Source organism: Muntiacus reevesi, chromosome 8 (assembly GCF_963930625.1).
Source record: "Muntiacus reevesi chromosome 8, mMunRee1.1, whole genome shotgun sequence".
Taxonomy (NCBI): domain Eukaryota; kingdom Metazoa; phylum Chordata; class Mammalia; order Artiodactyla; family Cervidae; genus Muntiacus; species Muntiacus reevesi.
The window spans coordinates 15,508,243-15,526,487 of record NC_089256.1 but is presented as its reverse complement, the minus strand read 5'-3'; the positions used below and the strand labels follow the sequence as shown (position 1 = coordinate 15,526,487).

The window sequence follows — 18,245 nt, the reverse complement described above, 5'->3', positions numbered from 1 at the left end:
ATATCAATAAATTAGTCATCTAAACAAAAAATTAGCAAAGTACCATTGGCCTTAAGTGAAACGTTAGAGCAGAACACGAAACATTCCTTCCCAAAGCAACAGAATACACATTGTTCTCAAGTGCATATGGAACATTCTCACAAATAAACAATATGTTGGGATACAAAACAAGCTTCAATAAATATAAGAGTGAAATTATATCAAGCATCTTTTTGAACCACAAAGATATGAAACTAGAAATAAACTATAAAAAGAAAGCTGATAAAATCACAAATATGTAAAGACTTAACAACATTCTGCCAAACATCTATTTAGGTTGGTGCAAAAGTAATTGCGGTTATGCATTGTTGAACTTTGCTGTTTGATATTGGAATACGTTCTTTGTATGTGGTTATCTTATACACCATTTTAATGTGCATTTCTCGCTTTATTATTATTTTTTTTTAACTAAGGACATTACTTGCTGTTTAATTTAAACTAGGGAAGTGAGTGTTAGACAATAAGCAAATTCAAGCAATTTTTTTATTTGAGTCAAAATGGGTTATTTATAACCCATCTATGCTTTAGCAGCATAGGTAACTTGCAACATCAACAACACATTTGGCCCATGAACTGCTAGCAAACGTGCAGTGCTGTGATGGTTCAAGAAGTTTTGCAAAGGAGATGAGAGCCTTGAAGATGAGAAATGCAGTAGTCAGCCATTGGAAATTGACAGCAACCAGTAGAGAAGATCATTGAAGGTGATCCTCTTACAACTACACGAGAAGTTGGAGAAGAACTCATTGTCGAACATTCTACAGTTATTTGGTATCTGACGCAAATTGGAAAGGTGAAAAAGCTTGATAAGTGGATGCCCCATGAGCCGACTGAAAATCAAAAAAATCATCGTTTCGAAGTGTCATCTTTTATTCTATGCAACAACAACAAACCATTTCTCAATCAGATTGTGATGTGTGATGAAAAGTGGATTTTACATGACAACCAATGATGACCAAATCAGTGGTTGGACTGAGAAGAAGCTCCAAAACACTTCCCAGAGCAAACTTGTACCAAAAAAAATTGTGGATCACTGTTTGGTGATCCACTACAGCTTTCTGAAGCCTGGTGAAACCATTGAATCTGAGGAGTATGCTCAGCAAATTGATGTGAAGCACTGGAAACTGCATTGCCTGCAGCCAGTATTGGTCAACAGAATGGGCCCAGTTCTTCACAACACCTAACCACATGTTGCACAACACTTCAAAAGTTGAACGAATTGGGCTACAAAGTTTTGCCTTATCTGCCATGTTCACCTGACCTCTTGCCAACTGACTACCACTTTTTTGAGCATCTTGAGAACTTTTTGCAGGGAAAATGCTTCCACAACCAGCAGGAGGTGGAAAATGCTTCCACAACCATCAGGAGGCGGAAAATGCTTTCCAAGAGTTTGTTGAATCTCAAAGCACAGATTTTTACGCTACAGGAATAAACAAACATTTCTTGTTGCCAAAAATGTGTTGACTGTAATGGTTCCTATTATGATTAATAAAGATGTGCTTGAACCTAGTTATAGTGATTTAAAGTTCACCATCTGAAACCGCAGTTACTTTTTCACCAACCTAATACTAGGTTAATGAGGAAATCAAAGGAGGAAAAAATATACCTGAAGATAAATGAAAATATGGAATACCAAAATCAGTGGGATACATCAAAAGCAGAACAAGTTTATAGCAATACTTGCCTACCTCAAGAAATGAAAAAGAGAAATGAAAAAGCCCAACAGTCCTTATACCTAAAGGAACTATAAAAAGAACTTCAAATTAAGTCCAGAGTCAGTAGAAGGAAGGAAATACTAAAAGTCAGACAGTAGAAAAGATCAATGAAACTAAGAGCTGGTTCTTTGAAAAGATAAACAAAATCAACAAACCTTTAGCTAAACTCACTAAGAAAAAAAGAGAAGGCTCAGATAAATAAAATTAGAAATGGAAAAGAAATTGCAAGAAGTCCCACAGAAATGCAGAGAGAATACTGTGAGTAGCTATGTGTGAACAAATTAGACAACATAGAATAAATGAATACATTCTTAACAATCAACCTTCCAAGATGGAATCTTAAAGAAGTAGAAAATCTGAATAGATGGATCACTAGTAAGGAGGTTAAAACAGTATTCAAAAACCTTCCAAAAAACCAGAGTCCAGGACCAGACAGTTTCACTGGTAAATGCTACCAAATGTTCAAAGATGACCTAATATCTGTTCTTCTTGAAAGTGAAAGTGAAGTCACTCAGTCATGTCCGACTCTTTGGGACCCCATGGGCTGTAGACTGCCAGGCTTCTCCATCCATGGGATTTTCCAGGCAAGAATACTGGAGAGGTCTGCCATTTCCTTCTCCAGGGGATCTTTCTGACCCAGGAATCGAACCCAGGTCTCCCATACTGCAGGCAGACTCTTTACCATCTGAGCCAAACTCTTCCAAAAAGTTGAAGAGGAGGGAACACTTCCCAACTCATTTTTTGAGGTCAACAGTACCATGATATCAAAGCCAGACAAAGATAATACAAAAAAAAGAAAATTACAGGTGAGTATCTCTGATGTACGTAGATGCAGAAACCCTCAACAAAGTATTAGCAAATGAAATAACACATTAAATGGATCATACAATATAATCAAGTAGAATTTATTCCAGGGTTGTAGGGATGATTCAACATCTGCAAACCAACATGCTACAACATTTTAAAAATAATGGTCAACTCAATAAATGCAGAAAAAGCATTCAACAAAATTCAACATCCATGTGTGATAAAAATTCAATGAAAATGGTATAGAAAGAATGTATATTAACATAATAAAGGCTATGCTTGTCAGACCCACAGCTGACATACTCAACTGTGAAAAACTGAAAGCTGTGCCTCTTAAGATCAGGAACAAGACAAGTGTGCCCATTCTTACCAGTCTCATACCTGAAGACTCCACCAAAAGCCTGTTAGAAATAATAAATGAGTATGGTAAAATTGCAAAATGCAAAATCAAAATATAAAATCTGTTGTGTTTCTGTACACTAACAAAAAACAAGCAGAAAAAGAAATTAAGAAAACACTATCCTTTAAAATTGCAGCCAAAAGAATAAAAAAATACCCAAGAATAAATTTAATCAAGGATGGGAATTTCCTGTCAGTGATTAGGCCTCTGTGCTTTCACTGCTTGAGGCTGCAGGTTCAATCCCTGGCTGGGGAGCTAGGATTCCTCAGTATGCTATAAAACTTTGTTTAAAGAAATGGAAAGATGAAGGATGTTTCATGCTCATGGATTGTAAGAATTAACATGGCTAAAAATGTCCATTTTTTCTATAGCAATCTATAAATTCATTGTAAAAATCCCTATCAAAGTCCTTGATGACATTTTTCATATAAATAGAACAAAAGTTCCTTGTATTTATATAGAACCATAAAAAACTATGAATAGGCAAACCAATTCTGAGAAAAAAGAACAAAGCTGGGGGAAGTATCACATACCCTGATTTCATATTATACTGCAAAGCTATAATAAACAAAATAGCATGGTATTTGACAGAAAAAGAGGTTAATGGAACAGAATTGAGAGCCCAGAAATAAACCCATACATATATGGACAATTAATTTACAACATAGGAGCAAAGAACATACAATGAGAAAGGACAGTCTCTTCAATAAATACTGGTGGAAAAGCTGTACAGCCACAAGAAAAAGAATGAAACTAAGCCATTTCCTTACACCATACACAAAAATTAATTCAAAATGGATTAAAGACTTGAATAGAAGATCTGAAACCATAAAACTCTTAGAGGAAAACAGGAAATTCAGAATTTGACATTGGGTTTAGCAGTTTGTTTTTGGATGTATCTCCTCAGGCAAGGCAAGCAAAAGCAAAAATAAACAAGTGGTACTATATCAAACTAAAAAGCTCTTCACAGCAAAGGAAACCATTAACAAAATGAAAGAGACAACATACTGAATGGGAGAAGATAGTCAGATATATCTGATAAGGGAGAGCCCATATAACTCAACAACAACAAAAATGAACAGCCTGATTTAAAAATGGGCAGAGATCAGAATAGATGTTTTTCCAAAAAAGATAAACAGATGGTCAGCAGGCACATGTGAAGATGTTCATCACTAGTGAAGATGAGTATAATTATTAGGGAAATGCAAATCAAAGCAACAGTTAGACATTACCTCCCACCCATTAGAGTCATTGTCAAAAAGAAATGTGTTAGTGAGGATATGGAGAAAAGGGAACCCTTGTTGTTGTGCACTGTTGATGGGATTGTAAATTGGTGTAGCCACTGTCAAAAACAGTGTGGCTATTCCTCAAAAAGTTAAGAATAGAACTACCATGTGATCCAGTTAGTCTGCTTCTGGGTATTTATGCAAAGATAACAAAAACACTTGAAAATATAGATGGAAACTAAACTTTTGGTAGTAAGCACAGAAATAGTGTATCAAAAATTGAATCATAATGTTTCATGTGAAACATATAATGTTGTAAACCAGTGTGACCTCAATTATAAGATAAACTTCTTTCCTTAAAAAAACTTAAAATGAGAGAGACTATCTGATTTCTATTGGCCTTTTTCATTCTCATTCTATGAAGAGCCCAATGCATTTCTTAAAGGGGAGCTAGTAATAACCCTACCAGTGACTAATCAGGAATAGTGTTAAGGTCATTAACTGACTTCTTTGTTTCTTTTATTCAATATAAAAAGAGGAAGTAATATTTATTTGGCTTTTGCTGGTGCCAAACCAGTACCTTTTATTACCAGAGTGCACTTGATGCTGTAACATACCATTTTAGTATCAGCTGGAAATGTTAGTTTAGTTTCGTATTACAGGTTGAGTATTTCTGTTGGAATGAAAACTTTTATTAAAATCACAAAGCAGGTAGCTTTTCTTTTTGTCAACATTGGCTGGACTTACATGTGTTGATTTAAAATGTCTGTAAGATGTAGAAAACTTTTATGAAAGACTAGTCAATTTTAGGGTCACCAGCTTAATATATTTATAAGCATTATTATAATATAAATATTTGTGCTTACTTTGATAACGGGAGGGAAGGATCAGTTGGGGTTTGGGATTGATATGTACTCACTACTATGGACTTACCTGGTGGCTCAGACAGTAAAGAATTAACCTGCAATGTGGAGACCTGGGTTCAATCACTGGGTTGGGTTCGATCCCTGGGTAAGGTCATGGCAACCCACTCCAGTATTCTTGCCTGGAGAATCCTCATGGACAGAGGAGCCCATTGGGCTACAGTCCATGGTGTCACAAAGAGTCAGACATGACTGAGCAGCTAAACACAAGCACACTACTGTATTTAAAATAAATAACCAACAAGGATCTGTTGTCAGGCACAGGGAACTGCTTAGTATTCTGTAATAATCTCAATGGGAAAATAATTTGAGAAAGAATAGGTATATGTATATGTGTAAATGAAGCACTTTGTTGCACACCTGAAACGTAACACATCACAAATCAACTATGAAAGTGAACGTCACTCAGTTGTGTCCCAACTCTTTGCGACCCAGGGACTATAGCCCTCCAGGCTCCTGTCTGTGGGGTTTCCCAGGCAAGAATACTGGAGTAGGTTGCCATTTCCTTCTCCAGGGGATCTCACTGACCCAGGGATCGAACCTGGGTCTCCTGCATTGCAGGCGAATTCTTTATCACCTGAGCCACCAGGAGAGCCCATAAATCAACTATAATCCAATATAAAATAAATTTTTTTTTTAAATGGTGGGGCAAAGAAACCTAAATTTAAATGGGAATTTTCCATATGTGCAGGAAGTCTTGGGGAAAGACCCTGCTTTAAACAATGTCTTTTGTTTCTTTACAGACATTACAATGGCAAAATCAGCAAAGTTAATTCAGCAGCAGCTTGAAAAAGAAATGTAAGTAAAAATAAGTTCTACTGGTTAATTGTGTATCTTGTCACTTAGGAAATATGTATTATATTGCTTAAGGTCTTTGGTTTTATGTGATTACCATGATTATCCTGAAGATTAGTGTGAAATATACTTGTTTAAAAATTGACAACAGAATTAATGCAATTATAAAAAGTATTAATGGGATGTTTATAGATATTTAACATTTTCATGGGAAGAAAATCTCAGGTTTCTTAAACTGTAAGCTCAATTTGTTTTCCCACTAGTTCTAGCTATAGCATATAGTAGATATGAAAGGTTAACCTGTGATACCATTTTGTAACATGTTTGTTTTGTTTTCAAGATGTGTGAGTATTGTTTGGCTTGTGTTTGACAGGTGTTGATTCCACACATAAGTATAATCATATGATATTTGTCTTATTCTGTTTATGTTATTTCATTTAGCATAATGTCCTCTAGGTTCATCCAAGTTGTCACAAATGGCAGAGATTTCTTTTGTAGGGCTCAGTAATACTCTTGTACATATGTTCCACATTTTCTTTGTTAGTCCTTCAATGGACATTTAGGTTGCTCCATATATTGGCTGTTGTTAATAATGCTGCAGTGAACATGGGAGTGCATGTATGTTCATCTCTCTGAGATCCTGATTTCAGTTCCTTTAGATAAACATTCAGAAGTGGAATTGCTGTAAGAGGGTTACCTTTTCTGCATATCTTTGCCAATGTTTATCTTTTTTTTTCCCCTTAATGTTAGTAATTCTGTCTCATTATGGTTGTGACTTGCATTTCCCTGATTGTTAGTGATGTTTAGCATTTTTTCATGTACTTGTTAACTGTTTGTATGTCCTCAATGCCTGTTTTTGCCCATTAAAAAGTTTTTTTATTTATTTAGTCACTTTTGGCTGTGCTGGGTCTTCATGTTGGGTGTGGGCTTTCTGTAGTTGGGACGAGTTGGGGCTACCCGTTGATGTGCTATGCAGGTTCTCTTTGCAGTGGCTCCTCTCGTTGTGGAGCATGGGCTTTAGGACTCAAGCATGTGGGCTCAGTACATGTGGTGAATGGGCCTAGTGTTCTGCGGCATGGGGAATCCTCCTGGACCAGGGGTCGAACTGATGTCCCCTGATTGTAAGGCAGACTCCCAGCCACTGGACCACCAGGAAAGACCTTTTGCCCACTTTTAAAATTGAATTATTTTTTTGTTTTTTTACTGGGTTGTGTGAAGTCCTTATATATTTTGGATATTAACCCTTATCAGATACATGTTTGCAGATATTTCCCCCATTCCACAGGTTATCTTTCCATTTTGTAAATAGTTACTTTTGCTCTGCGGGAGCTTTTTAGTTTGATGTAATCACACTTGTTTATTTTGCTTTTGTTTGCTTTTAGTCTCATATCTTAAAATAACTGCCACAGTGTCAGTGTTTTCTTCTTGGATTTTTATGGTTTCAGGTCTTATATTTAAGCCTTTAATCCATTTTGAGTTGACTTAGTATATAGTATAACATGAGGGTCCAGTTTCATTGTTTTGCATGTGGATATCCAGTTTTCCCAGAGCTCTTTATTGAAGAGACTGTCCTTTTCCCATTATATACTCTTGTCATCTTTGTTGAAGATTAGCTGACTGTATATGTGTGGGTATGTCCTGGGCTGTCTATTCCATTGTTCTGTATGTCTTTGTAAAGTACCATATTGTTTTGATTACTATAGGTTTGCAATATAATTTGAAATCTGGAAGTGTGATGCCTCCAGATTTATTGTTTTTACTTGATTACTTTGAGCATTATACTTCTTTTGTGGTCCCGTATGAATTCTAGCATTGTTTCTTCTATTTCTGTGGAAAATTCCATTGAAACATTGATTGAGATTCCATTGAAACTATCAGTTCAGTCACTTAGGCATGTCCAACTCTTTGCGACCCCGTGTACTGCAACACGCCAGGCTTCCCTGTCCATCACCAACTCCTGGAGCTTATTGAATCTACAGATGGACATTTTAGCAATGTAAATGAACACGGGCTATCTTTCCATTCATTTGTGTCTTCAGTTTCTTTTGTCACTGCTTTACAGTTTTCAGTGTACAGCTCTCTGAACTGCTTTGTATTATGCCTAAGTATTTTATTGTTTTTGATGCTTAAATGGACTTGTTTTCTTAATTTCTTTTTATGATAGTTCATTGGTAGTGCATTGAAACAGAACTGGTTTTTGGATGTTGATTTTTGTATCCTGCAGTTTTACTGAGTTTATTAGTTCTGTTTTTTGGTGGAGTCTTTAGGGTTTTCTATATTTAAGATCACGTCAGCTGAAGTCAGAGATAATTTTGCTTCTTCCTTTCTGATTTTGATGCCTTTTATTTCATTTTTGCCTATTTGCTCTGTCTAGGACTTCCAGTACTGTGTTGATTAGAAATGGCAAGAGTAGGCATCCTTATTTTGTTCCTAGTCTTAGAGGAAAAGCTGTTAGCTTCTCACCACTGAGTATGATGTTATCTGTGGACTTGTCATATATGGCATTTTTATTTTGAGGTATATACTTTGTATAACTGTTGAGTTTTTATCATGAAAGGATGTTGAATTTTGTCACATGCTTTTTCTGCATCTATTGAGATAATCATAAGATTTTTTTCCTTCAACCTATTCATGTGGTGTAGCTATCTCATTTATTTACAAATGTTGAGCCATCTTTGCATCTTGGGCAAATCCCACTTGATTATGATGTATGATCTTTTAATATACTGTTGAATCTGGTTTGCTAATATTTTGTTGAGGATTTTTGCACCTATGTTCACAGGGATAGTCTCCTGTAATTTTCATTACTGGTAGTTAATATCTTTGTCTGACTTTGATATCAGGGTAATGCTGTTCTTGTAAAATGAGTTTGCAAGTGTTAACACTTCTTTAATTGTTAAGGAAGTTTGAGAAGAATTGGTATTGATTTTTCTTTGAATGTTGGTAGAATTCACCAGTGAAGCCGTGTGGTCCTGGGCTTTTCTTTGTTGGGAGGTTTTCTATTGCTGATTCAATCTTCTTCCTCTTTTGGTCTCTTCAGATTTTCTATTTATTCATGATTTAATCTTGGTAGGTTGTGTGTTTCTAGGAATTTATCCATTTCTTTGATTGATTATTCAATTTGTTCATAGTCATCACTTATAATCCTTTATATTTCTGTGGTATCAGTGTCTCATTTCTGATTTTATTTATTTTAGTCATCTTTTTCTTCATTATTCTAGCTGAAGTTTTGTCAATTTTGGTTATCTTTCAAAAAACTGACTTAATTTCATTGATATTTTCAGTTTTTCTAGTCTGTTTCACTTCTATCTGCTCTGATGTTTATATTTTATTTTCTTCTTCTAATTTTTGGCTTAATTTGTTCTTTTTCTAGTTTCTTGAGATACGAAGTTAGATTGTTTACCTGTACCTGAAAGCTTTTTCCTTAGTGTAGATGTTTATTGCTATAAAATTCCCTCTTAGAATGCCTTTTGCTTCATCCTGTGACTTTTCATATATTGGGTTTCCATTTTTGTGTTAAAATTTTTAAAATTTTGCCTTTTGATTCTTTTTTGATTTACTAGTTGTTCAGAAGTGTGTTGTTTAATCTCTACCTATTTGTGAATTTCCCAGTTTCCCTTCAGTTATTGATTTCTATTTTCTTACATCATTGTGATCAGAAAAGATACTTGGTATGATTTCAGTCTTCTTAAATTTTTCTTAAGACTTATTTTGTGGCCTAACATATGCACTATCCTGGAGAATATTCCATGTATACTTTAAGGTATTCTTCAGTTGTTAGAAGTAATGTTCTGTATATGTCTGTTGGTATAGTTGGTCTATAGTATTGTCCAAATATGCTGTTTACTTATTGACTTTCTGTCTGGATGATTGTTGAAAGTATTGAAGTGCCCTTCTATTATTGTATTGCTGTCTATTTTTCTCTTCAGTTCTGCTGATATTTATATAGTTAGGTTCTCTGATATTAAATGCATATATGTGTGTGTGTGTGTATATACATAAACATTTTATTCTTTTGATGATTTTATTTATTTATTTATTATGTAATAACCTTTGTCTCTCATGACAATTTTTGACTTAGTCAATTTTGTTGATATATATGTATTCAGTCCTACTCTCTTGTTTATCATTTGTATAGAATATATTTTTCTGTCCCTTTGAACATTAAATTGAGAGTTCATCTCTTGGAGGTAGCATATTGTTCAGTCTCAGTTTTTTATCCATTTATCCACTCTGTATTTTGAATGGGGAATTTAAACCATTTACCTTTAAAGTAATTATTGACAGATAAGAACTATTTATATTTTTTTATTGTTTTCTTACTGTTTCATAGTTCCTTTATCTCTTTCTTCCTTTCTTCCTTTGTAATATGATTGCTTTTGTGTTATTATGCTGTGAGTTTTTCTCTTATTTTGTGTGTTTATGACAGATATTTTCTTTGTGATTGTAATGAGCTTATATAAAACATAACACTGACTGTTTTAAGCTAATAACAACTTGGACTGTATACAGAAATTCTAAACATTAACTTGTCTTTGCCCCACATTTTATGTTGCTAATGTCACAATTTACATCTTTTTATATTGTGTATCCATTAATAAGTTCTTGTAGTCATAGCTACTTCACCTTGAAGATTCACTCTCTTTAGCATTTGTTATGAGTTAGGACTAGTGGTGATGAACTCCTGCAGCTTTTGTATGCTTAGGAAAGCTTTTATCCGTCTTTCATAGCTGAAGGACAGCTTTTCTGGGTATAATATTATTGGATGGCTGTTTTTTTTCCCCTCAGCATTTTGAAAATATCATCCCAATCTCCACTGACCTGCAAGGTTTTTGCTACGAGATCCACTTTTAGTCTATGGAGTTTCCCTTGTTTGTGACAGTTGACTTTTCTCTTAATGCTTTGAGCAATTTCTGTCTTTTACTTTTGTCAATTTGATTATAATGTGTTTCATTAAAGTTCTCTTTATGTTTAATCCATTTGTGTTTTAGCGGCTTAGTGGATCTGGATGTTCATTTCCCTCCCCATATTTGGGAATTTGCTGTCATTTTTTTTTTTTTAAATAAGCTTTCTGATTCTTTGTCTTTATTTGCTGTTTCCGAGAGCCCCATAATGCATACATTGGTTCCTTTTATGATGTCCCATAAGATTTTCTGTCTTTTCTTATGATTTCTTTTTGGTTTTCTTACAGAGTAATTTCAAATTACCTCTGTTCAAACTCTCTGATTTTTTTGTTCTGCTTGGTTGAGTCTGCTGTTTAAGCTTTCTGAGTTTTTTACATCCAGTCATTGTGTTCTTCAGCTCCAGAATTTTTGTTTTTCATGATTTCTATATCTTTGTTGGTTTTCTCATTTTTTCATTTAGTCTTTCCCTCATCTTGTTGAGTTGTCTATGTTCTTTTATAGCTTACAGGACTCTCAGATGATTATTTTGAATTATGTGTCAGGCAGTTTGTAGATCTCCATTTCTTTAGGGCCATTTATTGGTGCTTTATCATATTCCTTTAGTGGTGTCATGTTTCCCTGATTACTTATGAGTCTTATGTCCTTACTTTGGTGTCTGCACATTTGAAAAAATAATCACCCCTTCTAGTCTTTATTGACTAGCTTTATCAGAGAAAGTGCTTCTCTAGTCTGTCCACCCAGAGATCTGGATGGGCTTGCTACTGGATTTCTTGGGCAGGTTGGCTTTGCTCATGGGCTTGTGGGTGGGTGGGCCTGCCGCCTGGGTCCATGGAAGCTAGCCTGGAAACTGAGCCTGTCTTGGCTGGACAGGTGCCTGTGTCTACTGGGACTGGCCTGGTGCTGGGTTCCATGACACAGTGGGTGCTCATTTTACTCTCCCTCTCCTGTGTAAATCATATGTCTCCATGCTTCACTGTGCAGGCTTGCAGGCGCAGTAACGTGGTGATTTGAAACTGTCCCTTCTGCCCTCTTCAGTGCATCTTCTCTTACTTCTCTGCTACACCCATGTGCTGTAATCTCTGACCTGGATTCCTTAGCTCTCATGAAAGTATTCTTCTGTGGGGATGGTTATGTAAATTGATGTTTCTGTGAGAGGACTTGTGCTGAAAACTCCCATTCTGTCATCTTGCTGGTGTTATTCAATGGTTTCTATCCCTTTTGAAATTGCATGTTCATCATCTATTCTCCTATCTTGATGTTCACTCTCTTGAGACTGCCAAAGCTAAGAAAATTGGAGCTAGATGATTTGTTTTTGTAAAATTTCTGTTGCAATTGTTGAGCATTATCTTTGGGGGAAAGTAATAATATTATTTGTATATCCATTTTTTTGAAAATTGTATAGCATTTTTTTTAAACTTTTTTATTTTGTATTGGGATATAGCCAACTAACAATGTTGTGATAGTTTCAGTTGAATACTACAGGAACTCAGCCATACATATACATATATCCATTCTCCCTCAAACTCTCTTCCCATCCAGATTGCCACATAATATTGAGCAGAGTTCCATGTGCTATACAATGGGTCCTTGTTGGTTATCCATTTTAAATACAGCGATGTGTACGTCCATCCCAAACTCTGTAACTATCCCTTACCTTACCCTCCACCCTTTACCCAGCGACCATAAGATTATTCTCTGTGAGTCTCTTTCTGTTTTATACGTAAGTTCATATGTATCCATTTTTTTAAAACAACATGGTTTGAGTCTTCCGATGTTTAAAATATGTTTTCCTTGATTCATTTGCTTTTCATTCTAAAGAGCCATATAAAAACAATACAGAAAGAAATGCTGTATTATAAGGGCAGTGAAATAAAATGTTAAAAAGTTACAAAGATTAATATCAGTTAAATTAGGAGTCTAAGTTTAGTTTAATCCTGTGTTTGTGAGAATTAGGCCTTATCAGCTTTGAAACATTTCACAGTCTTCTGAATGAAAAGAGCTGAATATAATGTTTGTTTTTTTTTTTCCTTTTGAGTTTTTTGTAAAATATTTTACATATAAAAGAGCATATGTGACACATGTATTGAGTTTGAAGACAGTGAGATGAAGACCCATGGCCCTAACACCTCGCCTAGAAGGCCCTTTGTGACACAGAGCGGGAGTTGACGGCAGCGGCCGTGGTGAAAGGAAGGAAAAGGCAGGCCGGGTGAGCAGCCGACAGCAACGGACTAACAGCAATCTACCGCTTAACACATCTAACCAACCGCCCGCCAAGTTAACCCGAGCCCCTCCACCGTCAAGTCAGGCTCGGCCGGCCCCCGGCCGCCTGCCGCAGCTGTGGCGGCAGCCCCGGGAGGAGCACTGGCGTCCGTTTCCCTCGATTCTCGGGATTTGAAGATGGCTGCACAGCCGGCGCCGAAGTTGTGCTGAAAAGCACCACCAGGATGTCTCTAAATGAGCGCTGATGCCAGGGAATATTCGGGCTTCGATGCAGCAACAGCAGCAGCTAGCCAGCGCCAGAAACAGAAGACTGGCCCAGCAGGTTCAGAATAGACCCTCTGTCCAGGCAGCATTAAAACTTAAGCAGAGCTTGAAGCAGCGCCTGGGTAAGAGTGACATCCAGGCATGGTTAGGCCGACCCATAGGGGCCTTGGCCAAGGGAGCAATCGGAGGAAGAGGCCTGCCCCTTGTCCAGAGAGGCTTGCCCAGAGGAGGACTTCGTGGGGGACGTGCCACAAGAACCCTGCTTAGGGGCGGGATGTCACTCCAAGGTCAAAACCTGCTCCGAGGTGGACAAGCCGTAGCTCCCCGAATGGGCTTAAGAAGAGGTGATGTTCACGGTCGTGGAGGTCCTGGGAGAGGGGTCCTACGGCGTGGAGCTATGGGTCGTGGCAGAATCGGTGGTAGAGGTCGGGGTATGATAGGTCGGGGGAGAGGGGGCTTCGGCGGCAGAGGCCGAGGCCGTGGACGAGGGAGAAGTGCCCTTGCTCGCCCGGTACTGACCAAGGAGCAGCTGGACAACCAGTTGGATGCATACATGTCGAAAACAAAAGGACACCTGGATGCTGAGTTGGATGCTTACATGGCTCAGACAGATCCAGAAACCAATGATTGAAGCCTGCCCACCCTTCTGTAAGACTCTTGTTCAAGTCGCACATCTGTAAATGACCTTAAGATAACAGATGAGAAGAAAGCTGACGGATACTGAAGGGACCTATCATAATAGGCTATGGACCGACTTGCCACAAGTTTGTGCCTTTAGTGTGTTCCTTTTACTTTTTGATACTATGTTGTATGAGATCCCTTTTTTCCCCTCTGAGTGAGGTTTTGTCTTGTTTTGTTATTTGGTAGGGAGGGGTTTCCTTCACCCAGACTTTTCTTTGAGCATGAATGTGTTGGCCTTGTGGCTAGTACACCTTCTTCTCCCATCTGCCTCCACTTATATGTCATATGCTTTGAGTCTTAACATTTCCTCTGCTCATTTTGGTGCCCCATGAAAAAGTCCCAGAAAGCCCACCAGTATTCACCTTAATGTCTAAGTCTCTGAGATAGAATTCTGTTTTATGTCATTTTTAATAGCCTCTTTAAAATGTTCAGAAAATCTGGAGCTCATAAATGCATTCTACCACAAAAAAGAAAAAAAAAGAAGTCGTTTTGTGTGCCTCCTCAAAGGCTTTTCCTCGTATTAATTGTTTTTAAAATACTTCTCCCATATGTGTGTCTTTCTGAACAAGGTACTTAGTTTTTCATATGGATTCTGCACTAGTTTTCATGAAATCTTACAGTACTAAGTCATCCTTTATTTTGTCAGCACACGTTCCTCTGCTTCTGGGGAGAATAATAGACCCAGTGAGCCTTGCTTTTGCACTTCTTATAAAGGCCTGCAGGTGGCAGTTAAGTGACTTAAATTGAGAAGGTGTTAGAATTGGAAAGAGATTGGACTGCATATGAGAACCTGCAATTTGTAGATTTCTAAGCTCTGTATCCAGATAGACTCAAGATAAATATAAATATCTACCTACCCACACTTCATTTCAGAAACTTAAGGTTTTGAAACCAGCAGGTAATGTAGGAATATATCTTAAAATGGCATCATGCAGGAAATCCCAGTAGAAGGGGGCACTGTGCTGAAAGAAGGTTGGTGTGACCTTGGTTCATTACTGACCCCCTGTCATCTGGCCATGGGGCTTCCCTGGTGGCTGGCTCACTTGGTGAAGAATCTGCCTGCCATGCAGGAGACTACCTGCAATGCCGAAGACCCGGTTTCAATCCCTGGGTCAGGAAGATCCCCAGAAGAAGGAAATAGCAATACACTCTAGCAGACTTGCCTGGGAATCCCATGGACAGAGGAGCCTGTTGGGTTATAGTCCATGGGGTCACAGAGAGTCAGACATGACTTAGCAGCTAAACCACCACCATCTGGCCATGTTAGGTTGGACCTCTATCCTGTCTTGTCTGAGAGAGTGACCTCTAACTTGTAAAGCAAAGGATTATTTAACAATCCTAATAGCATAATTGACAGTTTTATGACTCAGTATTTAAGTGAGTGTTGAATTATTTAGGAATTAATGTGATTTTCTAAAGGGCTTTAATTGTTATATAAGAATTAAGGTCTTTTTGCTTCCTGATTCATTTTCCTTTTGTCTCACAGCAATACTTTACGGGTTACCCGTTCTGCTGCCCCAAGCACACTGGACAGTTCCAGCACTGCCCCTACTCAGCTGGGGAAGAAAGGCAAGGAATTTGAATTCTCACAGTTGCCGCTCAAAGTAGAGTTCCTGGAGTGCAGTGCCAAGGGTGGAAGAGGGGATGCTGACTCTGCTGACATCCAGGACTTGGAGAAGTGGCTGGCTAAAATCGCCTGAGGACTAGATCCAAACACAAGATGTGAATGTGTGTATGTGTGAATGACAGTTTTGGAAAAGGATGTGGTAGTCTGGAGGGAATATTTCAAATATAGTTAGGAACTTTTGCTTATTCTGGAAACAAATTATTGTTGAAACCAGTGTCGAATTTTTATTTTTTAAGCTCAGTTCTCCCATATTGCTTTCAAGCTAGTTATTTTATTTTATTTGTGTCTTCCCTTTTTAAAGTGTATGTAAGATCCCTTTAGTATATGCTTGATGTAAGGTCGAGGTCTAACAAGTGGACCTCATATAGAGAGGATACTACATGAGAATATGATGTCATCTAAAATGTTTTCTTCTCCTTTGCTTCTGTGCTTTGACCCCCTTATCCTGGAAACAAACCTGTCTTGTGTGGATCTGGGTGATTTCCATTTACCCTTCATGGGCAGTACATGAATCTTCAGATTTGTTGGTACAATTACAACATGGTCTCCGGACATGTAAAGGCAGGTTGAAAAGAGCAAGGCTGTGCTGACCGTGGTCTGTTCTTCATCAGCTCAGTGACTTGTCCACACTCTAGCCTTGTAACACTTAGGTTTCAGAAATGTTATGAATTCTTGGAGTCATTCCTAGACGATGGGACTGTAAGTGCTAAATCCCCAAATGCTACTAAAATGTACACTAGAAATGAGCATCCTAGTGTTTTCCCTTAACTGGGGAACACATGGAGATTTAGAAGATGTTATGTTTTTCTGATGCATGAGTGCTTCTGGGCTATATCTTTGTGTGCTATTTGATGAGCTCCTATTTTTGTACTCATAGCATGAATGCTGTGGAACAAATACAAAATGAAAAAAGTTCTCTGTAGATTTTTAAAGTGCACATTCACTGATGGTTTTTTTTAAAGCAATTTGAAAGTGATGTTCTTTGCTATCTTTTTAAAGGTATGGCTTTATAAATGGCTTTTTATAAATGATTAATATATAGGCTTCCCTGGTGGCTCAGTGGTGAAGAATCCACCTGCCAGTGCAGGAGACACAGATTCGATCCCTGATCTGGGAAGATACCACATGCTGCAGAGCAACTATTGAGCCTGTGCTCTAGAGCCCAGGAGCCACAACTGCTGAAGCCTACACGCCCTAGAGCCTGTGCTCCACAACAAGAGAAACCACCACAGTGAGAAGCCACGCGCAATGCAGCTAGAGGGTAGCCTGCTTGCCACAACTAGAGAGAAGCCTGTGCTGCAACAAAAACCCATCATAGCCCCCTGCCCCCCAAAATAAAAACTGTCTAGCTCAAAGCATTTGCATAGAATGGTAGAGTGAATTCAGATAGGAGCACATGTTAGAATTCAGGCCTATCTCCACAGTTCCGGGGCCTAATGATGGTAACGTACATAGAAACTTCAGTCCCTACTTCAAACACTCAGAGACAAGCCAACTAAAGATTAAAAAGGAGACAGGGGTGGCTGTGGATAGGTGAAACGCTAATCCCAGCACAGCGAGGGAAGAGTCATAAAAGAGGAGGTTCAGGATGCTCCAGGAGTATGCAGTGGGGCTCCTAACCTTGCCTTGAGGGTTGGGGAGAGGCATGGAGAATGGCATGGAGCCAGTGACGTCCCGGTGAGTGTGGTCCCCACATTCACGTGCTGTGGCCCATGCCTCTGCCCGCCATCTCCCACTCCTGTGTGCCACTCTGGCTCTGCCTCGGAGCCCCTTTCCCTTCCCCGCGCCCACACCCTGCATCACACAGCTTGCTGCTGGAGTATGAAATAAACCCAAGCTGACACAGAGATGCCATTAGAGTCCGACCCTGGCAGGGTTCTCATTGGGAGGTGTCACTGCTGATATGTCTTACTGTCTTTTGGACTCTTTCTTGCCCTTTCCTTATTAGCCAAGTAGTTTTAGGAAGTAGGTAAGAAGAATGAACCAGAAACTCACAAGGTATGTGATAAATGTGACATGTTCACATAATCAAAGGCAGTGCTCACGTAAATAAACATCAATGGCTTGATGCTTCCATTAAGGGGCATGCGTGTGCTGTCAGCTGTTTTTGTTTTTTTCCAGAGGTGATAAAGTGTTTCACTTCATTAGAGGAAGAAATACATAAAACAAGTGACTGAAGAAGGGGCGCAAGGTTGAATTTTATTCAAGACCTAAAGATGATCTTTTGAAAAAGGAAAGTTCTATCTCAAACAGTGATTCTCAGATGTTAGCATGCATCAGAATTAAGTGATGCTTGTTAAATAGCTCATCTGAGGACCCCGATTGTGAGCATTCAGTTTAGCAGTAGGTCTCGTGTGGTCTCAGGAATCTGCATGTGTAACATGACCGAGCACCTGGGACTCCTGGGAGCAGTCTCACAGGTGGCCTGGCCTCCTGGAGTATCACATAGGCCTTTAATGTGTTTTGTTATGTTCTTTGGGCCACAAACCATGTTTAGTGTTTGTTTTGTTTTTGTTTTTTTTAATTTATTTTACTGTGCCAGGTCTTAGTTGGCACGCTGGATCTTTAGTTGTGGCATGCGAACTCTCAGTTGCAGCATGTGGGATCTAATTCCATGATCAGGGATCAAACCCGAGCCCCTTGCATT

General features: G+C 38.3%; 1 protein-coding gene and 1 pseudogene across 1 annotated transcript in view; both read left to right on the top strand.

Annotated features, from left to right (window-relative positions):
* The window catches only part of SRPRB (SRP receptor subunit beta), a 40,511-nt gene extending 23,066 nt beyond the window's left edge, over nucleotides 1-17,445 (top strand). The window contains exons 6-7 of the mRNA XM_065943393.1: nucleotides 5,851-5,905; nucleotides 15,458-17,445. Coding sequence (XP_065799465.1) covers nucleotides 5,851-5,905; nucleotides 15,458-15,671 — 269 coding nt within the window. The 3' untranslated portion in view covers nucleotides 15,672-17,445. The remainder of the gene's footprint in view (nucleotides 1-5,850; nucleotides 5,906-15,457) is intronic.
* LOC136173643 (chromatin target of PRMT1 protein pseudogene) lies at nucleotides 13,009-15,450 on the top strand (annotated as a pseudogene).
* Nucleotides 17,446-18,245: the final 800 nt, after the last annotated feature.